This window comes from Vespa crabro, chromosome 21, assembly GCF_910589235.1.
Source record: "Vespa crabro chromosome 21, iyVesCrab1.2, whole genome shotgun sequence".
Classification (NCBI taxonomy): domain Eukaryota; kingdom Metazoa; phylum Arthropoda; class Insecta; order Hymenoptera; family Vespidae; genus Vespa; species Vespa crabro.
Window position 1 is genome coordinate 3,011,644 of NC_060975.1, and position 24,941 is coordinate 3,036,584.

General features: G+C 30.8%; 1 protein-coding gene across 5 annotated transcripts; it reads right to left on the reverse strand.

The window, feature by feature from the left end:
* Positions 1-349: 349 nt before the first annotated feature.
* LOC124431552 (amyloid-beta-like protein) lies at positions 350-22,349 on the reverse strand. Of its 5 annotated transcripts, none has more exons than XM_046979605.1 (16): positions 22,214-22,349; positions 21,782-21,982; positions 13,699-13,752; positions 12,906-13,037; positions 10,741-10,867; positions 10,451-10,541; positions 10,173-10,303; positions 7,323-7,542; positions 7,018-7,228; positions 6,671-6,853; positions 6,442-6,513; positions 6,140-6,330; positions 5,837-5,997; positions 5,486-5,715; positions 4,973-5,119; positions 350-4,871 (listed from the first exon to the last, which is right to left on the reverse strand). In XM_046979605.1, the coding sequence occupies exons 2-16, from the start codon at positions 21,839-21,841 to the stop codon at positions 4,761-4,763; spliced, it is 2,121 nt and encodes a 706-aa protein (XP_046835561.1). In that variant the 5' UTR covers positions 21,842-21,982; positions 22,214-22,349; the 3' UTR covers positions 350-4,760. The 5 variants fall into 5 exon arrangements, with proteins under 5 accessions (XP_046835561.1, XP_046835562.1, XP_046835563.1 ...); XM_046979606.1 differs by lacking the exon at positions 22,214-22,349 and adding an exon at positions 22,058-22,207 and having other exon boundaries at positions 6,671-6,844; XM_046979607.1 differs by lacking the exon at positions 22,214-22,349 and adding an exon at positions 22,058-22,207 and having other exon boundaries at positions 5,837-5,934.
* Between the last annotated feature and the right edge of the window lie 2,592 nt (positions 22,350-24,941).

A 24,941-nucleotide genomic window follows, 5' to 3' on the forward strand; every position in this document is an offset into this window, starting at 1 on the left:
GTTTGATAGTTAAGAGTGATTATTACATGCTTCGAGATTTATTCTATCGAGGCGACATCTGATGACAGATCGTTTTAACTAATACAAATTACCGCGGTAAAATGTTAGATAATTTGAATTGTTATTAATCCAATGTGGAAAATGTTATTTCTTTACGAATTCGTTTGTGCTTTTTTTTATGACTTTGATATATATATATATATATTTTTTTTGGAAAAATTTGAATGTTTATTTATAGTAATTAAATAGAAAGATGTGAAATATTCGTGTCAAGTTCAAATATTTAATTAAAGATTATTCCTTCGATTTAACAGAAACGTTTGTATTAGAACGGATTTAATGCGACATGTAATTTTTTAAATTTATTTATTGATAAGTAAAATTACATATATCCACAAACACAATGTTCTTTCATGGGGATTGAGGGGTAGGTGTAATAATGCATTAAAACTTGTGAGCGGTGAGGAGAAATGCGTGTGAAGGGGGAAAAAGGGGGTGAGTGAGTGGGTGGATAGGGTGGGAGGAGGGGTAATTATCCTTAAACGATAATATACTCTACTAATAATTTAGGCAAAGGCGGGGGACTGATCGTGGAGATGTTTAATTTAAAAATTATAATGCTTCTATGTAAGAGTGATATTCTAATATTATGTATTCTCATTTATCCGTTATTTTTATCGGTTTAAGGTTAGCTTGGATGGATGCGCAGATCTTAGTATATACTGTATACTAAGAACTCATAAGAAAATCATTAATTTTAACAGTTACTTTGTTTTCTTTTTTTTCTTTTTTTTCCTTTTTTTTTTTAAGTGCTTTCTCTCTTTTTTGGTTTCTTTCTTTTTTTTTTCTTTATACTATCCTTCAAAACTTAAAGACAAATATGTGTATTCCTTAGTTTTATCTCAACATTGATAAAAATAAAAATCACAAGCAAAAACGATCCATAGGCAATAGACTTTTTGACTGTGATATATGCATTAACGTTATCTAATAATCCACTATCCTGTACAATCATCTTACGAGCCACAGCAACGACCTTGAAGGAGCATTCATTTCAATGTTTTGGCATTTATTAAGTGTATAGTTTTGAAACTTGGTGCAATTTTTTGTTAGATAAAGATAGAGAGTTTTAGGAAAGCTAGGAGTTATTAGCAGAAAAGTAATTTCTGCTTATGTGTATATTGTTTTATACGAGTGTCACACTGCGCATTATATACTGATATAATACAGGATCATGATTACAGATTGATACACATTGTACGAGAAAAACTGAAAAAATTGTAAAAATAAAGTCTAGCTCCATTATTATTCTCTTCCTTTAACTTCTAAATCCGAACTGCTATTTAAAGGACGTATATTTTCTTCCTTTCCCTCACATCTCACATGGCATTTAAGCTAAGTCAATTATCTTGATATATGTACTTATCACCTCTTTACAAAAATCAATTCTTAAACTTATATAGGATAACTCGATGCAGATTCGCAGTATTATGAAATACATACCGATAACTATTATCAAATTAATTTGCCAAACTGATATGCTCTGATTGCTAATACTGATATTTATAATTCATTTATATTACTATTTGTAACATCAACTTACAATAAAACTAACGATAGATTAATTAAGCAATTTAATGATTTATCACTTAAATTAATCTTCGATAAAATAATATGCGAAGAACAACAACGCAACAATATAAATATATAATTAAATAAAAATCATATTTAACAAATCTTATTTGTTAAATTTGTGTTCGTCATTATCTGCGAATATTCATCGAGTCAGGTTTATATATGCGATGTTTCAATATTTTAATGACTACTTGCTATAGGTACACAATGTATATTAATTTTATATGTATACATGTATATGCATAGTGTGTATATACATATATATATAATCTATATATCACTCACACATCTGTCAAACGTACGCGCTTATGCGCGTGAAATCGAACACACGTTGCATACATACATATGTATATATATATATATATATATATATATTTATATATATATATTTCTATATTATCATTAATTCACTGATGCTATTTGTAGTATTTGTAATACACTCACGTGGTAATTGTTATCGTCTTAATATATCTAAAATATTTGTAACATTCAGCAATGTATGTATGTGTATCTGTGTGTATTTTATTTGCTCACCCTTCGACCGGAGTTGCGCGAGATAAACAAAATTTATAAATAGTTAATATAGGAAGGCAGCTGCTTCTGCGAGTGCGCTTAAACGATTTCTTTTTCAGTTTTCAACAATCATCTTAGCATGCAATAAATTGTTTAAATTATTTCAAAAAACATGTGTAAAAATACAATAAAACAAACTTATAAATATATAAATATATATAATGTAATTAATGTACGTTCAAGAACAATCATCTTAAGTATTCCAGCAAAGATTATTAAGTTATATCTGATTCTTTTTTTTTTCTTTTTTTCCATATTAATCTTGCAAATTTTTCTCTCGTCTTTTAGACATCAGAGAACAGAGATCTCGATTATCCTTTGACATCTTCGATGTTAAGCTATTGTCTCGCAAATAGAAATAATTCTATTGCAAAATTAATATTTTTTTTTTTTAATCGACAACTCGATGATCTTGCTGTTAATTTATCTTAAGATGATCGATCTAATAAAAAATAATAATATCTGTGAATAATACATATAACAATCGATTGTATTATCTTTTCTTTTAAATGTTATTTGCATTTGGTTATATAAAAATAGTAAGATGACATTTAAATAATTTAGAGAAAATATATAATTGCCTTGAATGGATAAAATTTAAATACGGATCGTTCATTAAAAAAAAGAAAAAAAAAAGAAAAAAAAAAAAAAAAAAAAAAAAAAAGAAAAAAAACGTTCTTTTAATAGAGCTTTTAATAAAGTGCATTTAAAAATGGAATTTATTAAAAAAGTTTCCCACGCGACCCTGGCTAAAGTGCGGGCTACCCCCTTTTTGACCATGTACAAATATATATAAGCATTAAACGTGTAATATATTATCATCATATAATATAATTAATAATACCCTAAGATATTAGTTATTGTATGAACAATTCGAAAACAGAAAGGAATATTCTTGCTTTAACAGCCGTCTCTTTTTCCAAAGCCATAGTCAGAGGTATTAAAGCCACTCAAAAAACTCCGGTAAACTGTTCCTCTTATTCGATAGCATCGACGTGACGTCTTCGATGCTTAAACTCGTTTAAAGGGAAAAATAAAAACAAGAGAAGCCCCCTCGGCGACGTCGAACGAAACTATCGAATATTTTCCGTGCAACCAACGAACAACCGACGGCCTCCCGAAAAAAGTACTCGACTTTCGTGGAATGATATAGAATAATATCTTATTTCTCGTTATCATTAAATATGTTAGCGATTCTCAATCTCTTAAGTATTACCATTTCTTTTTTTTTCTTTTTTTTTTTTTTTTTTATAGACTAAGTAAACGTTAAGTACAGAAAGATTCACTAAAAAACCAGGCAGTGGGAATCGAACGGGGACGAAGAAAAAAATATCACGAACTTTTTATGTGCATCGATTGATGTTCTGATATTTTGAGAGTTTCTCTGTAGCGTACATTTAACTCTTGCACAATCATAAGCGATTAACTTTAATCGAAGCTTATATCACCCAATGCGGAATTGCTACGACTTTGAGATACTGATATATATTTATTATTATTATTTATTATTATTATTTATTATTATTATTATTAATTATTATTATTATTATTATTATTATTATTATTATTATTATTATTATTAGTATTATTGTTATTTATTATTATTAGTATTATTCAAAAGGACTGAATCGTAGAATCTTATTATTGCCATTCTCTATCTCTAAAAATATCAGAGCGAAAAAATATAGAAGTTAAGTGCACAATTAGATACACTTTACCAAATGCATAATTGATTACGGAAAAGATGTTGCTTTGTGGTGATTAAGATCTATTGTTGTAACAATAAATAGATATATACATATATATATACATATATATATATATATATATATACATATATATATATAGGATTTCTTTTCAATCGGGTACTTTTCGCAATCCTTTAAGATGAAAAGTTAATAAGTTAATAAAGTTGAAGGAACATCAAGATGATAGAACTAATGCGTTAACTCTTTTATCATGAGCAATGCTCCTTCCTGAGTTTCTCTTCAATATTAAAATGATGGCAAAACAAAAACAATAATAAAAGCAGGAGGAACTTCCGAAGTGATGATGATAGGCATCTAATATCTGACATCCATTTCCATATGGCACATACATTTAAACCGTATCATTATGTGGATACACTGAATCGAGTATACTTATCTAGATAGTTTCGTGGTTCGACACATTTTTATAGTGTTAATTCCCGCGTATTAAGTTTCCTTAATGATAATTTCATATAACACTATCGATGGGTCCAACATAATACATTATCATTGGATTTTCTTGTGCTATACATTATGTGAATTAACATCACTTTCTATTACGACTTATGACAGCTATTAGTTTCAGATTAATGAGTATTTTTAGCTGTGCAAGCACAATGTAAGAAGCACATAAATAATCGGATCTTCGGAGGTTCCTCATGCTCTTTAGAATTAATTCAAAATAATAACGAAAATAATAATGACATTCGTAAACGGAAATAATAATAATAATATGGGGAAAAAAGCTATTCGAGACCAGCTTTTAAAGCGACTGATGATCGTTCAGATTTAAAAATTATTCAATTATTCCTTCACCTCGAAATATTTATATGTTGGATTTTCATAACCATTGATTTGCATGTTAGCTACATGTCGTTCTTCTGGTGTAGCAGCTTGATCAACTTCAATGAAACCCTATTAAACATTTTAAATTATTCAGATTATTTAGATATATACTTAAATAATAAATATGTTAATAGTTAACTTTATAAATATACGTTTAATTATTAATATACCTGGCTGTGTGGGCTTCTCGCATTACGTCTTTTGAATACAGCAACACCTACTATTGCAGCTGCCATAAGTGCGATTCCAGCAAATGCTAGCGTAAAATAAACCGATCGGCTCTCCTTGTGATATAGTTCACGTCTTACTGAATAACCCTGTAAGATGACAATACAATATTAACATTTTAGTATCATCATCGTACTTGTTATATTTATAACAATAAAAAAAAAAATAAATAAAAAAAAGACTTAAGAAATTAATAGTTTCGCAATACTTCTTTGTTGACTGTAAATAATAAAATAAACGAATAGTGAGCAATTAGCTGATATCATTAAAAATCAAATAAAAAATTAAACAAAAGAAAATTCTACTCCAGCATTATTTTAAGAATAATATTTTAGCATCATTTATTTTATTTTATTTCTTTTATTTTTCTAACTGTAAATATTAAAATATGTAAAAAGAAAACTACTGAGTTAATATTACTAATGGTTCTAATATAACTGTATAACTGTTCTAACCGGTTCAGAATGTGAGACATCATGAGTCATACTGTGTGCTGCTCTAACCACTCCTTCATTATGCAGCGTTGCAACGGGTACCGGCTGTTGTTCAGATTGCTGAGAAGAATACTTATTGTCATTCACTGAATCATTTTCTTCATGTTGTTCTTGTTCCGTACGTAATTCACCACGTTCAACCTTACGTTGTTCCTTGCGTGCACGTTCTAATTGCTTTTGATGTTCTTTTTCTATATACAAATAACGTATATTATATATATATATATATATTTTTTTTTAATTTTATTTTAATAAAAAAAATTCATAATCTTTTGAAGAATAGGGATTTTATAGAAGAAAATTTTTATATACCTTCTTGTTTGCTAGCCACGTCCGCTTGATACTTGTCTAAAATAGCTGCTTCTGCCTCTCGAGTCATTGCTAACAATAAACCTGGTGTTTCATCCTTACTGCGAAGCGCCAAAACATAGTCATCCATTAGACGCCCGATTTTTGCACTCAGATCAGGATATCTGAAGGTCGATGGAAAAAAATAAAAAAGAAAAAAAATAAATAAAATATCAACAAAAAAACAGCAATATAATTGCAACGGATAAATATAATAAAAATTGCGAATTTTTCTAATAGTGTATAAATAAATTATCAATACGTTACCGTTCCAACATCAATAAGCTTTGATTTGTGATTCTATCAATTTCTGCAAGATGTTCCAACGTCGCTGGTTTTTCACGTTGAGCTTGTTCCAGACTGCTGTCAAGTAAATGCTTGTAATGAGCAATCGTATGGTGTCGGTCCTTGTGAAGAGCTCTGAGTAACTTTTGTAAACACTTTTGAATGCGATGAGTCTAAGAAATGGAATATAAAATGGAACATTAATATTTGGAAATAAATGATGATAAAGAACGATAATAATAAAAATAAAAAAATAAAAAAGAACAGAAATTCAACAAACTAACATTTGGTGGGGTTTCGTTCAAAGCAGCAGTGTAACAGGACATAGCTTCTTCATTTCTCTGCTTAACAGCTTCCTACAATTACAAATGAAAATATGTTTTAGAGATTCTTATAATATATATATATATATATATATATATATATATATATATATATATATATATATATATATATATATATATATATATATATATATATATATTTCATTTAATATATTTTAATAATGCATACTTGCACTCGTTGTTGATGCATCGCACTGAGTTGATGTTTTTCCGCGGCTCCACTTTCTTCCAAGGCCGCAACAGTTTCTTGGAATCGTGCCGTCATCCATCGTTTGAAAGCATCAGCGGCAACTGGATCATGGGCTCTTATATCTTGATACCTTTCTTCTAGGTCACTCCAATCCTTCATCACCTGAAAACGTTGTAGCACAAAGATTGCGACACCAATGTTCCGGGCTATAATATTTTTTGCCCAAATAATATGTACACAACAAGGTACATATACTACGTTGCACTTAACATCATAATGTACATAAAAATTGAAATGTAAACATTATCAAAAATGCTTTTGCTTACTTTTGTTACTTTCTCTTTGTGTACTTCCTCGAGTCTCATTTGGGCTTGCTTGTAACTTTGATGTTCCGATCGTGGATCAAAATGAGTCAAGTATGGATCTGGTGTACCCTGCGATTGAGATGGTTGTTGCGTGCTGCTACTAAGTGGTAAAGCCATTGCCGTTGCTTCTTGTTTAACTTTCTCAGTAGTTGAGAATATTGTGGACGGTCGGCTGTTGTAAATTTTTAAGTTAATATTTTTGATAAACAATGAGTTTTGATATAAACAAAAGAGTAAATAATTTTTTATTGAAATCATATACCTACCTCGTAGTTGTATCATAATCGTCTAGATATTCCTCGTCACTTTCCTCATCGTCTGGTTGATCACTGAAAACATCGTCAAGATCGCTTTCAGAATCATTATCGTCGTCGGCATCACCATCGAGATCATCTTCGTCATCGAGATCATCTTCGTCCTCGTCGAGATCATCGTCAACTCCTTTTGGAATCGGTAAATCGATCGTTTTCTTGACTTTTACAGTTTCTGTAATAAAATGAGACATATGTTTGGAATGATGGAATAAAAAAAATAATACAAAATATTAGAATAAAATAAAATAAAATACAAAAGGAAAACAATAAGAAATGTTTCAACAAAGTTTAAAACATTTTAATATTCGTTGTTATTTCTAATTTAAAATAAAAATGATAAAAAGAAAGAACGATGCAAATATGCCCGTAATATTTATGTTAATCAACGTGAAAGAAAGAAAAATGGAATAGTTTGCAAAAGGTTGCTCGTTACAAAGAAGAAGAAGAAAAAGAGAAAGAAAGTATCTAGGAAATAAATAACAACAAAGAGGAAATGTTTGCTTCTGGCTACTTTTTCTTTTCTTCCTTCTTTCTTTCTTCCTTTTTTCTTTCTTTCTCAATCTTAGGCACATAGCTCTTCCATTCCAGAGGCTCTAATTTTTCCCTGTTACGTTAGAGAGGGCTAGCATCTTGACTAACTAGGTTCTCGAGATGTTCTATTCTCCGAGAATAGATGCTCTCTGATGAGCTGACTTCTCTCGACTTCTGCAAAGCCAGACAAAAGCCTTCTCTCTTCTGGTTATACCAACGATGCTGTTCTTTTATCTGGGTCGCATGGCAGACACGTGCAATAAGTGTATGGGCTGGCAGTATTCTTAAGTGTACTTTTGGTTAAGTCACGACATATTGAAACTATTCGAAATCTTTAAAAAGAAAAGAAATGTTCCAAGAATATCAAAATATAAACGCAAAATTCTTACTTAACTGATGATTAAAATAAATTGTTAATAATGAGAATATCTTGCAAATGAATAAACGATCATGGTCTGATTCTTTTGTTTTTTTATTATTGATCGCTTAATTTCATTCTTAAAAAAGAAAAAAAAAAAAAAAATGAAAGATAATTTGTAAATAAAATAATGTAATTTTAACAAATATATATTTGTATTTTAAAAATTTATGTTTACATTTAAAAAATTTTATTTCATATCTTTAATAACAAAAGCATCAAAATTACTACATATCTCAAAAGTTAATATAAGTTATACATAATACAGTATAATTATACTAATGTAATAATCAATATAACTTTGGTTTAAATTTCACCTTTTATAATAGGAAAGTTAACACAAATTTTGTAATGCAAGTTTCAAATTGTATAAATTTTTGTTGGACGCAATAAAGAAATTGAGTTATAAAGAATTAATTTCATTAAAAAAAAAAAAATTAAAATAAAAAAAAAAAATTAAAAAAAATAATAAAAAAAATAAAATAAAACAAAAAATATAAAATAAATTGATATAAGAAAATAATTATATAGATAATTAGTAAATAAAATAATATTTTTAAAAAATATATTTGAAAAACAAATTTATTTCACAAGATGAATAGAAAAAAAAGAGATTGTCCCGAAGAATAAAATGTAAATTTAAAACTCTTTTAATTGAGAGATAATTAAGAAATATAGAACTCTTATTCAACTGAGAGAAAGAGAAATATATATACATATACATATATATATATATATATATATATATATATATCTTTAAATATAATATATGCATACACAGAAATAATTTAGTAACAAAAAACACTAATTAAAAAATGAGAGATAATTTAGAATGAAAATATAATATTTTTCATAAATACAAAATCAACATATATTTATTTCACGAAACAAATGAGGGAAGGAGGGAAAGGGGAAAAAAGAAAAAAGGGGAAAGAAATATAAAAATAGAAATAAAAAAAAAAAAAAAACAAATAAAAATAAAAAGGAAAAAGAAAATATCGTTGCGACACGAGAAACTATAGCAACATGATGCGTAGTCGTCGTCGTCGAGAATGACGCGCGGTCGTTATTGATTACTCGAGCGAGCATACGACGACGATAGTGGTGGGAGGGCAAAGGAAGGGTGGAAAAGAGTGGTTGTGTGCACGTGCACGCGCGCGCGCGCGTGCGATATGTAATCAGTGAGAGTAAGTGGGGAGGATGAGAGAGACAGAATGAGAGGTAATACATAGAAGTGAAAGAAGACAAAGGAAGGATGAAGGAAGGGTGTTAAGAGAGAGAGAGAGAGAGAGAAATTAGGGAAATGAAAGAAGAAAGAAAAAGAAAACGATTGAAAATGTCAAGTAGAAAGAGAATGATCCTGCGTGTATTTAACGCATTTTCTCTTTTCAATCTTACACGTTTGACTGCTTTTTATAATTCTATTCTTTCCCTCTTTCTTTCTTTCTTTCTTTCTCTTTCTTCTTTCTTTTCTCACTTCACTGTTTCTGATATTTTCCACAGGCGTGTCCATTAAAAAAAAGTATAAAAAGGTTTGTTCCTTTGAATCACAGGGGGACATTCTTTTCTAACAAAGGCTAATTATTTTTAGAGTCTGATTATCATGTGTGTGTGTGTGTATGTGTATGTGTGTGTGTGTGTGTGAGAGAGAGAGAGAGAGAGAGAGAAAACAAAGAATTATATCTATCTACAGAATGAAACGGAAAATCGTTAATGAATGTATAAAAATGATCTCTCACGTTGAGAATAATGACGTAATGGGGATATTGTCATCGAATAAATTCAGTCGTTATTTCAATGACAATGAGAAAAGAATGATATTATGATGTTAGAATGTTACGTACGTTACGTACCTTTCAGGCGTTTCGGACAGCATACGAACTCGACACCAGAGAAGAGCGATATCCCGCATGGTAGTAACATAGCAAAACTCCTTAGATTCATATTACGTTCTCTGCAGGTATCAGCGGCTGTTGCATTCCACCTAAAATAGAAAAAAAAAAGAAAGAAAAAAGGAAAAGAATATTATAAAGAAGACTAGAATATATATATAGGATATAGGATATAAGGATAACAGATAAAGAAGAAACATTGTGTGTGTGTGTGTAATATTAATAGTATTATTATTTACCTGTGTGATTCCCAACATTTCGTCTGATTATGTAGATGATCGAAAAGACATCCCTCTGGTACAAGAAGTGCGTCACTTTGGAAGGGACCCTCTGAGAAATAATATAATAAATAATATTTATAAAAATGATCAATATGAAATTAATCAATATCAAGGAGATCTTTGAAGATCTTTGAATAAATATCAATAATTTCTTTTTGAGTAATTTCTACAAAATTATAATCCATTGATTAACTTTTAATTACTATTATTTAATTACTATTAATTATTGTTAGTTTTCCAACACTTACCCAGACATCTATAAGGCTTAACCCATCTCGACAATTTACATTTGGTTCTTCCAGGCTTACACCATCCACTGATTCTGACATAATGCGACGACTCGACGATATTAGTGATGTCTCTCTTTGGATATGCCTAGAAAATTATGTTTAAGTTAAATGTCATAAATATTCAAACAGGATGATCTCCATTATCTATCCTTAACATACATAAGCTAGACCACTTAATCATTTATTCTCTTTGAAATTCTTCAAATCAGAACTCGAGACAAATCTAAATAATATTCAATGTTTATCAACAATTAACTTGGAATTCATGACAAATTAAGAATAAATAAATAAATAAATAAATAAATAAATAAATAAAAATAAAGTGATTATCTTAAAAAATATGCCATAATAATCAATGAAATCTCAAAAGTATTATTAATATAAAAATTCAAAAATTAGATTAATAATTTTCAATATGTATCATAAGGAATCAGTTCTAAATTCATATTAAAAAACAAAAAAAAAAGAAGAATAAAGATACAGATTAAGCCACAAATACTAATAACATCCAATTTTAATCCAATGAAACTCTTCAAGTATCATATTAGAAACATGATACATTAATCATTTTTTTCATATAAACTACAATTACGATAAAGTTAAACCATAGGGCAAAACGATTTGGCTTGTAGAAGGTGGAATGCCAAACCGTGCGCTCTTTAGAAGCGCAAGCGCTCTTGCGGTCTACTAGTGTGTTGCAAGTCAGAGGAACGGGCGTGGGTGAATCGAGGTTGTATCACGAGTGAAATGAGGCTGCCACGAGCAAAGAGGCGTGCATACAACACGTACAACAGTAAACCACCAACAGCAGCAGCAGCAGCAGCAGTACCACTACTACTACTACTACTACCATCACCACCACCATCATCTTTACCACATCACCAACCATGTCTGTGTCTTTCTTTCGACGATCGTTACTTATTTTACACGTCGGTGTCATTGTGTTATTCGTATTTTCTTCTCCTTTTTCTCTTTCTCTTTTTCTCTCTTTCTTTTTATCCTAAGTCTTACTAACATGATACTAGTTAGCTAGCTCGTGAAGTATTCGAGTTCGACATACCTGCTCTATATTCGTTTCTACTCTCTTTTTCTTTTACTTTTTTGGAAAGAAAAAAAGGGGGAGAGAGAGAGAGAGAGAGAATACTTGCAAATAACTTTCAAGAGAGATGGACAAGGTGTGTAAGGGTGGGAGAGAGAAAGGAAGAGAGAGAGAGAGAGAGAGAGAGAGAGAGAGAGAGAGAGAGAAAGAGAAAGAAAGAGAAGGTAGCAGGCATACTCTTCTATTTCAACTCTACTGCCTTTTACTCTTTCCCAAACGAGCCAGAGAAGCTGGGAAGCCGTGCACGTTTCTATAGCGTTTCTACTCCCGAATTGAAAGTACCCACTAGGCTTCAACGAGCCTGCTACGAGACTCTGCTGAGAATAATGACGTGTCGTCGGTGTTGGCTGATTTAAACGATCTCCTTTTACCACCTTACTTTTTTTTTCTTTTCTTTTCTTTTCTTTTCTACTTCTACTTCTTCTTCTTCTTTTTTTCCGAGTCACCAGCTGGTGTTGTGATTCACTTTTTTGATTTCTAGATTACATTTTTCGATTTGCCTATTTTTAAATGGATTTTGAAGTTAGGTAAAGTTTAATCGTTAAAATTGATTTTCAAATTTCAATAAACACCTTTTCATGTGGGTTTTTTCTTTTATATTAATCATATCGTATTTTGATTTATTTTGTTATTTCTAGACTGAAGATTTTCTATTTATTTTATTTATTTATATATTTATTTATTTATTTATTTTTTTTTTTAATTGATTTTAAAGTTGATTTAATGAAATGACATTTTGAATTTATCTTAGAAGTAAAAATTATGCCATATTTGATCAACTTCGCTTGATTTAATTTTTCTTCATTTTTAGATTATATTTTGCATTTGATCTATCTTGAAATAAATTCCAAAGTTATTACGAATTAATCTCCGGAGTTAATTAATGAAATCATGAATTAATCTCCGAAGTTAAATAAAGTTAACGTTTAATATTAATTTCGTAATTTCAACAGACGCCATTCTTAAATGGAATGAAAAATTGGATGTTTAAATGTGGTTCTTAGTATTGATCTGAGTCTCTCACCTTCTTACAATATTCTAAAATCTCGAGTTTGTCCGTCATACAACTCTTCTTATCGGTCGACGACACCCATCTACCTTGTTCACCCATGTGTTGTGCCAGGTAAACCTCGCCAACTTCGCATAGCGTTGCAACCTTTAAAGAAAATGAAAATTTGTCTTGGAGATATTTACTCAGATAAAATGAAAGATAAAACAACCACAATAACAAAAGTGTTTCATAATGAAAGAATATTTCTTTTTTCTTAATTAAAAATTTACCATAAAGAAAAATGTTTTTCAATTTCGAATTTGACTATTCAAAAACTCACTGTTAATATTATCTTTCTATTATGAAGAAAAAAAATAATAAGAACGGAAAGCTGTTATTAAAAATTGTTTTCTTTTTTTGTTAAAAATAATTGTTCTTTTTAAATCAAAAAATTTATTTCAATTATTTTTATTTATTTTATTTTTTAAGTTTAACAATATCGGATAAGACAAAAGTATAAGAAAATTTGGAAAGAACCTTAAATATCGATAAGTTGTCTTTAAAATAGATAAGGTAGTTATATTTTTGTATACAATATTTGACGCAGATTATCGATTATTATATACATCGCGAGCCAACGAATCAAGAAATAACGTCAATCCATCGATTTTTCACACTCGGATTGTAATCCCGAATGTGAATGATATCAGGCGAAGAGAATCGTTTTCTAACGGAACGATAGGTAATATCGAAATTCTTCTTTACCTTGACAATCAAAGTGTTGTTTCCTAGGTGAGGCTTAAAAATAAGCTTATAAATAACTTACTTGCGGTTCAGATCTTCCTCCAGCTGGTGCCAATTCCAACCTCTCCGACACGGCCTGTAAATACCAATGAAAATGACTCTATTATTACATTTTTTAGCCCCTCAAAAGAAATTATTAGATTCTCAATGGTCAAACATATTATACTTGTTAACAAATTGATTGTCAACAAATTGGTGCCGAACATTTAAAAAAAAAAAAAAAAGAAAAAAAAAACTGACATTTAAGGAATTATGAAAATAATAAAAAATATCATAATTGTCAAACAACAAATTAATGTCGAGTACAAGAATGGTAATAAAAATTGGTGACACCTGAAATTATGAAAATAATACGAAAATATTATACTTGTTAAGTAACAAATTAATTTCGCGCATAAAAACAGAAAAAAAATGACTTCAATAGTATCACAAAAATAATAATAAAAAAAAAAAAGAAAAAAAATTACTGACTTTAATAGAATCGTAAAAATAATAAAAAGAATGTCTCTGACATTAACGAAAACATGAAAATAATAAAAGAATATCATACTCGTTGAGCGACAAATTGGTGTCGAGGATAAAAATAATAAAAATGGCTAATACTTTCATGAAATGATCGATAGCATTTTCTTTTTTATACGTTATCAATGATTTATAAATGTTCAATTCAAAAATATCTTTGATATATGTATGTATGTATCATAAATCGATCGTTCCATATATCGAATGTAGTTTCCATTTGCAAGCTGCACATCATTGGTGGCAGCCCCGTTATAAAAGCCGATTATACGATGTTTTATATAAGATTCTCATCTAAGTGGATTTAACTTAATGCATTTATGGCGCATCTGACCGCAACCTTAAAGCAGCTTCAAACAGACGCTTTCATAGCCACGATTAAGAATGAAATTTTCGGCTACTTCGTTCAGATTCCTCGATTTTCGTTTAACGCCGCCATCTTTGTTCGCGATTGAGGTGAGGTTATGCACGTAGTACATATGTAATCATAGGCAGGAAATGAAGATGAAGAAGAACGTATACGAGTGTGTATGTGTTAGAAAGTAATAGGATGTAGCAGCATTGATTCAGATTCCAAGTCTACAATTGTCATAGTTGCTTTTCATTCTAGAAAAACAGGTCGATAGTGACAGCATTTATATATATATACTTTTCATATACGTATATATTATATATATATATATATATATATATATATATATATATATATATATATACATACGTTTCATATAGATACCTTATGTATATAACTTATCATTTTTGTTACCGCAGTTATTTAATACTATATAACAGAAAACAAAATGAAACTGAATATACTACTACTATGTGTGGATCACTTCGTAATATAGGAGTCTCTTTATTGATTCCGCCATGTCACCATACATATTTCACGAGAGACATGCTGCTTTCGTTTATTATTAATAAATTATGCCGCCACAAACATGCACACGCAGACACATCTGCGCATGCTATATATCTTTATTTAAAAAGAGAACTCGATAAATCGCTTACACATTTTACGAGAAATGTATGTTTTTTCTATCATCATTATTACCATTGATTTTTATACGTATTAGATTATTATGTACAAAATTTCGTAGGAGAATGACGATTCGTTTGGAAATTTGAAATTTGATTCTTTTTTATTCCTTTTGTTGTTATTTCCAAGGAAGTATGTATTATGTTCGTGAGTATGTTGCCTACAAACGTTAGATAAGTTCTCCAATATGGACGTTAAACATAGGATTCGAAATCAAGGTGATTTCAAAATGGAATCGTGAATTGCTGCCATTTAACACTTGATCGATACACCACAGTGTCTATGATTATTGTAACTCTTTCGAAAGAGTTTCGAGAAAAGATATTAGAAACGTTAGACTAAAATATTTTATTGTCGTTTCCTTCCTTAAATATATACGGAGAGAGAGGGGGAGAGACAAAAGGTACATTAATTATTACGAAATATTTATTACGAAATAAATATTATGCAAACAAATGTTAGGATTTTGATATAATTTCACTTAAATATTCATGAGCAAAAAGATACGTACGTATTATATCACAAATACGATTTATTTCATTATATATTAATTATATATTATATATTGATTATATATTAATTAGGTATCTCGATACTGTACTTTTTTTTTCTAATAATTATTTAAACATATTTGAGAAAGGCGAGCATGCAAAAGCTAACCACTGTTTCTGCAAGGTTAATAAATTCATAGAAACAGCCGAAAAATATCATATTAGCGCGTAACTAGCTAATAGTAATCGCGAATAAGGAAAAAATATGTGGAGCATATATTTATAAAAGAATAAAAAAAGAAAAGATAAGAAAGAAAAATAAAAAGAAGAAAAACTCAAAAAGAGATTCTAGACGAGTTTAAATCTAATATTGAAAATCTATATATAAAGTTCGATAATATAATTAACGAATATATCTCTCTTGTCCAATTACGATTCGTCCGATAGTTACTATTAATAGGAATAAATGAATGATTAAAAAAAAAAAAAAAGAAAAAAAAAGGAAAAAAAAATTGAAAAGAAAAGAAAATGAAAAATAAAGGAGTGCTTGGAATGCTTGGGATTTGAATGTTCAAACTATATATCCACCATAGTTCTCGATCCTTTCCTTTCTCGTATCGCATACTCGATACATACCGATAACGTCCAAGCCAATAACTTGCGTGTAAGGTTTATATTTTGATGGCATATGGACGCCGAGAGAGCTTCATGCTCGACCGAACAATGCGATTTATATGAGCAATGCGAGCTCCGAGCTTCTATAAGTGAGCAAGAGAGAGAGAGAGAGAGAGAGAGAGAGAGAGAGAAAGAGAGAGAGAGAAAAGAGGTTAATCGCTTTTCGATCATTCTTCTCTCGAATGAAAAATGATAAATATCAAAGACTCTTCAATTATTGAAGAAAATAACTTGTCGAGGTTATAAAAAAAGGGGCGAACAAAAAAAGAAAGAGAGAAAGAAAATGAAGAGGATACTTGATAATATAAAATATTCGATTACTCTACTTCGATATCTCTCTAAACGGAGTCACCTCCTCTCTTGCAAGCATCTGGCATATCGTGTTACATTGATCAAAGATCATTTACCGAAAATATTCGCAGTAAAAAAAAAAAAAAAAAGAAAAATAAAAAAAAAATTACACAGGCAAGATTATGATCGTGATTTATAAGATACACAATAGCGAAATATTTGTGACCCACACTTCGTATAATATATTTTTCTTTATAAACTATGAAATGATTTTATATTATTCATGAGAAAAGATTGTCGATCTATCGTATAACAATATGAATACATTCAATGACATTTAAGAGCTATATTACAATTTACACATGCGAATCAAACTTATTACAGAAGCTCTCGACGTCTATCGTACGCGATAAGTTTGCGTAATCATAGTGCTAATATATTACTACACTACTATAACTGGTACGTATTCTTACTCCTTTTCCTGCTCTTAATACTGTGTTCGCATAACATTTAAGGTATGAGAATGTTGAAGTAAAAATAGCATGAGACATTTTAAAAATTTCATTAGTTCCAACATTGCCACGTTATATTCCCATATTTCTTGATATTATTTTAATTTCGATCATTCCTTAAAAAAAGATTAAATTAAACGACGTGTTACGAGAAAGACAATCGAAATGTTGGCATTTACATACATCCTATTTAAACAAAATCATCAACGTTCTCAGAATTCAATCTCTGTCTTGTCTAATCTATAGATTTTTGTCGATAAATTCGATCCAAGAGTAATATAAAAAGCGAAACATTTTCACGTTAGATCTATTTTATTCCTATATTCGATTTGATTAGAAAGTTAGGAATACATAATATAACATTTGTAAGGTTTCGAATGTTCTATATAAGCCTTGAGAATCAATCAAGTATAAAGCCTCTTTTGGAAACGCTTCCTTATCTTTACCGCATCGTACTTTTCTATATATACGTGTGTGTGTGTGTATATATATATATAAAATGTATCACTATATAAACGATATATGTATAAATCTACCGTTGTATACTATATTGTATAGTAAACTAGTACTGTAAACTAGTATATTAATACGAACATTGTAGTATACTAGTACTGTAGTATGCTAATACTATAGTATACTAACATTGTAGCATGATAATACTATTATATACTATTACTATAGACCACTAACACTGTAGTATACCATACTGTAGTATACAAATACTATATATAGTACTATATAAATACTATGTATAGTACATGCTGTAGTATACTATATATATATGTACTGTATACATTGTATACACTCTATATGCAGTGATACATTTATACTTCCCGAGGCAAAGTAAAATCCGTGACGTAACACGTAAGCCATATAATATTGAATGCGCGATGCATCCTAGTCAAAGAAGTATATATATATATATACTTATAGAAGTATATATATATATATATATATATATATTTCTTTTCCAGTTATATATCTTTATATCTTTATATATATATATATACCAAAAGAGGTCCAAAAAACAAGTGAATTGCACGTGAGAATGAATATGACTCATCGAGAACGTAATCGGTATGCCATCTACTGTGGCACGCATATAGGATGTATCCATGCGTCATTATTCGTGCGTGACATGCAATGAATCGATAGTACACATTGAACGATTAAATTTGTTTGAGAATCGAATTATCGAGAGCGAGAGAGCGAGAGAGAGAGAGAGAGAGAGAGAGAGAGAGAGAGAGAGAGAGAGAGAGGAGAGAGAAAGAGAAAATAAGAGGAAAGCAAAATTCGTTTCCGCAAAAAAATTTTGTGTTAATATACATATATAATTGATAGTCTCCTCTCGATATACTAGAACTTTCCATTTACCATCTATATATATCTCATAAGGTATGTATTAATAAATTCCCGAAGCAATATTGTGAAGAGGAAGTTCGTAGTTACCCTTTGAAATACCCTATAATCGACTTATCGTAATTGAGTTAGATGAAAATTGACGAAGGAGGCCAGTACTACCAGGGAGTAAAATCAAATTCAAAGGATATTCACGCGAGAAACTCGAGGGGGAAAAAAGAGAAAAAGAAAGGGAGAGAGAGAAAGTAAAAAAAAAATAAATAAATAAATAAATAAATAAATAAATAAATAAAAAAAAATAAAAAGAATACTTTTATGTTGATCGAACTAACTTCCAACCGAAATCAATTTTTATTTTCCATTTATCCGAAAACGTTTCATCTTAATTGGAATCCTAATCGTCGTCCATTCTAAAAGGTTATATATCGAATCTTCAAATACATTCACTCGCACACAATTACAACAACCCACTCTCCCACATGCACACATACACACACTGTATACGATTATATCACCTCTTTGACATTATTTTCAAAACCATTGGAAACGATGGAAAAAAAATTAAAGTTCATATACACCTACGCGAATATGACGTTTCTCCTTCGAACAACTGGACCATAACCGTCGTCGTCACCGTTCGGCTCTCTCTCTCTCTCTCTCATCTTTCGTATCATAAAGAATGCTGACAAGGTAACAATGAAGAAGAAACGAAGGACGACTTTTTGATGCGGCTTATACCGCCTCGACATGAATGACGTCGTTAATCGTCTTTAAGACTCGAACCCAGTTAAGTTCTCTTCGATGATTCTCAAATCTTCAAGAGTGAAAAATTTCCAAAAGCACAAACCATTTCATTCCACATCTTTCTCTCTCACATTCATTTTTCTTTCTCTCTTTCTCACTAATTTTTATTCTCTCTCTCTCTCTCTCTCACTCTCCAACTCGTTCATTTTTCTTTTTTTTTCTTTCACTCATTTCTCGTCTCTCTTTCTTTCTATTTATCTGAATCTTTTCTTTTGTCACTATTCATCCGTTCCCAAATAATCTACCTGGAAGTTGATTTCTCTCAAAACTCGGACAATTTTGAATGATGAAAAGAAAAGAGGGTGAGTAAGAAGAAAAGACATATGAAAAAGAGAGATGATATGTATATGAGAGATAAAAGAGAGATTGTTTTACGCAGAAGCAGAAAGACGTCGGCTCCGCAAAGTTGCGTATTTCATCGTCGTACGTATATTCAAAAGAAATAAGAAAAAGAAAAATGATTCTTAGTATTCGAAACGATGAAAGAAAGAAGATTCTCAAGTAACTTGAAATGCGTTCTTTTCTTTTTGATAAAAAACAATACCGGATGATTATTTTTCGCTGACGAATAATATAAGATTATTCTTTGCCAGATACGACGAAATAAGAAAATTAAAATGATCGTTTTTTCTTTATCTTTTTCCTTCCCCCATCTTCCAAAGAATAAATCGTCGAATCGATACGGATATAACGAGACAACCAATGAAAAACAATCTCATTGATATTTCACTTTTCTTATGAAATAAATCTGTTGGACTCGAAGCAAATAAAAAACATTCAAATGATTTTTTTTTCAAAATGTCATTACACCCAATATTTTTTTCAATGAACGAATCATTGCATTGATACGAATAAGTGCGACCAATTCAAATCGATCTCTCGTTGACATTTTCTTTTTGCATCAAGCATCTCTGTCAGATTCGATGAAAAAGAGAAAATTAGAAAGATTTTTTCAAAACGCCATTAAACCCAACATTTTTTTCAAAGAATCATTCACTGCATCGATACGAATAACCTGTCGATTAATCAAAATCAATCTCGTTGACATTTCATTTTTTATAAAATAAAAAAAAAGATAAAAATCAGTCGGATTCGATGAAAATAATGAAATATTAAAACGATTTTTTAAAAGGGTCATTATATCTAACATCCTTTTTTGGATTAAAGAACCAATAACCGCATCGATACGGATGTATAACGAGGCGATCAATGAAAATCATTCCATTCAATTTTCATTTAGTCATAGGGCAAATCTGTCGAACTCGATGGAAATAATGAACATTAAAACGATCTTCTTTTTTTCTTTTTTAATGTCATTATACCTAACATTTTTTTTAAAGAACCAATCACTACATCGAAACGGATATAACTTGGCGACCAATCAAAATCAATCTCGTTGAAGTTACATTTTTTTTTTTTCTTTGAATAAAATTGTAAGAAAAATCTAAGGAAAGGAAAAGAATTGGTAAGAGACAGAGAAAGAGAGTAAGAGAAGTCGACGATCGTTACGAGGAAGGGGAGAGAGGGAGGCGGAGGAAGAGAGGAGGGGGTGCGGGTTCACTTGGAAAGTACTCCGAACATATTAAAGCACGGAGCACCGGCGCGTGCATCGATCGGAGGGAGAGAGAGGGGGGAGGGGGAGAGGAGAGAGCGGCTCCCGTTTGACGGCGGCCATAGTAAACTTCCTTTCTCATCGTGATGCGACATTTCTTCAGGAAATTTTGGCAAACCAAAAACATCAAATCGTACTATGACAAGGAAGAAGAACGAATCGATCGATGGTGGCCATCGTCGACGAATTTTACGAACCAATCAGCATTCTTCATTATAAATCTTTGCTTATATGTGAAGTAAGGGAGGCGTTGATTCGTCGTCGATAAGATTTAAAAAAAAAAACAAAAAGAAAAAGAAAAAAGGAAAAGAAAAAAATTATTACACTTTTTGTAGTTTCGCATATTGTGAATTTTCACGAAGATATAAAAATAATAAATGAAAGATGAAAAAAGCATTTCTTGTAATATATAGGAAGACCTTTTGCTCTTGTTTCTTGAATCGTTATTACTGGTATCTCATCAAAAATAACTACAGCCGCAAGACTTTCCAAGTGTAACACCATTGAGCAAAGATAGAAGGGTCTTTGATTAAATCGAAATGTAAAAAATATTTGTATTTCTGACGTATTATAGCATTGTATATTCCGCCTCACTTGTATACATATGTACATATATGTATACGATGTGTATGTACATATATATATATGTATATATATATATATATATATATACAAGTACATTCTTGGTGGATACGTCGCGTGGAACGTCATTGCGGCTTTCTCTCATTCCCTCATTTTCTTGAAGTGACAAAAAAAAATGTGTCTCTCATGATGATTGGTTATTTACGCATTCGTAAACTCACCTGAACGCGAGAGACCAAGAGGACGCCCAGCAAGAACGCGGGCAGCATCATCCCCTTCATCTTCCTGCCTGCCAGCCTCTACCTCGTTTCTCTTTCTCTTCTTCTTCTTCTTCTCTTTTTCTTCTCTCTTTCTCTGACACTGGTACGTCGCTTTAGAATCTCCTCCCGTCTTTCACGACGAATGGATGGACGTGTGACGACCTTTGAAAGGAAATTGAAGAGACTGATTTTCTTTTCTTTTTCTTTCTCTCTCTCTTTCTCTCTCTCTCTTTCTACCTGTCTATATCTCAGGTAAAAATATTCTAATCCCCGTTTCTCAAATATTCTCGTCCCCCACGTTCCGGAAAATAATAACGATATTACAAAAATCCGGCGCCGTATACGAAAGCGCACACGGCAATAGTGTTAATGCGCGACTGCTTGGCTAGCTACCTTGGTGCTGCTGCTGCTTTTGCCGTCGCCACGACCACCTCCACCACCACCAACACCGCCACCGCCGCCACCACCGCTGCTGCCGCCGTTGCCGTTGCTGCCGCTGTCGTTGGGTGGGTCGCTCGACTAGAAATACAATATGGCGTCAGAGCGCGGCGCGGTGCCGCTGAACCGGCTCGGCCAATCAATGGCCACCGCTCGATGACCGCGCCGGTAGCCGCTTTTCACATGCGCCCCTTGACCAGTCGATAACGTGGCGGGAAAGCTGGTGATTTAAACGCTTTCCGAAGGAGCGCCAATTTTCCCGCTAAACCTTTCCTTCTTTATATATACACTTCGCGCATTTGTAATTTTTTGAATAATGTTTCTTTTTTTTTTTTTATATATATATATATATATGTAGACATTAAAAATTAAATGATTTTGTTAAGGATACAGAAAAAAAAATCTTTGGCAAGAGAGAAAAAATTAATATGTCAATGATGATACACTCAGATGTAATATCAATTGGGATTAGAATTTCTATGGAGAAAAAAAAGAATTTTTATGAGTTTCTACAATGGTAAAATTTTTTAATAACTTCTTAAGAATACTATTAATATTTTTGTTATCGAATTGATTTAATTAATAATAACAAGATGTAATTGTATAAATACAATTGTAATTCTATCAAATAGAAATTTTAATGATATAAAAACTTTTTAATGAATAAATTATTCCTTAATAAATTTGTCTTATACTGTTATCATATTTATATGTCATCGAAAATGTCAAATTGGTCAAATTAAATAACAAAAAGACAAAAATAACAAAAAAAAAAAGAACAAATTTTCAACATAAATACATTCGTAAATCTAACAATCTACGAATAAAGAGTATGAGAAAAATTAAATGGAATGGGATTCAATGGGAAATTGACACGAGGCAATGGAAATAGAAATGGATTGTTCATTGTTTAGTTTATACGATCGATCTATTCTGGGAGGATTTCTCGTTATAATGAAGTTGTGCTTATATCGATAATATTCCCAATGACTAGAGTGGAGTCCCGTTTGAACGTGAAGTCGTCTAGAACGAGAGGCGTCTGCCGGCGCGGTGCGGCGCGACGTAGAGAAACCCCGACCATTGGCAATCGATGACAAAGGGAGTTTCTCGTGCGCCGCAGTAAATTGATCTTCAGAAAGTGTACGTGGGGGAGTACAAAGTCGTGGGTACGCGTATAGGAGAAAAAGCGTATAAAAGAGAGAAAGAGTAGGGCCAGCCGGTTACACAGGCGGGAAAACGAGAAAGGAAAGAGAGTGTAAAGAGAAAGAGAGAAAGAGAAAAGGAGAGAGAGAGAGAGAGAGAGAAATCCCCGATGCCGAGGGCGAACTCAACAACCTGTAGATACTAGACTACTGTTGTAGCACGCGACAAAATAACGATAGAATTCTTTTTTCTTTCTTTCTTTCTTCTTTTTTTTTTCTCGGTAAATGTCACGTCATTGGTATCCGTCGAAATCCATTTTCTATGAGAACGATTTCTTTCTTGGGATTTGTCGTCTAGTACAATGAATTCTGACAAGATACCAGAAACTTTCAATTTCAAAAACATCTCAGTAACTTCATATTGATTGTTCCGAGTTTTATAAGTATTGTCATTGTTTCTTTTTTTTTTTTTTAGATTGTAATTTTATACGATCACGTGATCAATAACGAAATGATATAATATAGCTTTCTTTTATAGAAATTAAATGAATTCATGTACTTTGATTTCCTCGTTATTTATTTGAAGTCGTTCGAATTTACAAGTTTCAAATCATTTTTATTAATAGAATTTAGATCGATCATTCGATTAACGCCAAACAATCTGTCTTACGTATCTCTCATGAAAATAAATTAATTTATATATTGATCTCTCTGTCATTTTGATTAATTGTTCGAGTTTATAAGTATCATCATTTTTATTGTTGATTTTAGAACGATCACGTGATCTATATCAATCTCTCTTATATATATCTTATGGGAATCAACGAATTTATATTTTAATTTTTGTCACTTTTATACTCTTCAATGTTTTTTAATGAAACGATTTGTATCTCATAATCGTCGAAACAAAATATGAAAATCAGAAAAAGAATACAATTAAACGAATTATATTAAAGATTAAGGATCCTACTATACTTGGCTTATCATACCGTTCCATATAGAGTCATCGTTACTACCTAATATTGATTTTCGGTACAATCAAAGCCGATTCACAAACAATCGTAGCGAGAGCTTGAACTAGGGAATATAATGCCACGCCTCGAATAATATCAAACGAATAATATGAAAGAAAACATGATCAGAAATACTATATTGAAATTTTCAATAATACATTGATAGGGCAAGTACTTTGTTATTTACCAATAGTACGAACAAACAAAGAGAAACATTCGTTGATATAAAATTAATAATAATAATAATTTCCATTGACCGTACACATTCCTTGTGCAATGGTTAACAGATCTTCTGTATGGAAAAAAAGAAAAGAGAAAAATAAATTAAGAAAAAGAAATGATAAATAAAAACTGATAAATAAAAAAATTAGAAATTAAAAAAAAAAAAAAAGAAATAAGTACGTACATATTATCTTTTGATTTCTTTGTCCTTTTTTAGAACAGCATGAAAATGCATAAGTGGATAGCCTTGGCCTGTTCCAACACTCGTGTGTCGGGCACCGTACCTACTGGTTACCCTGGAAACGG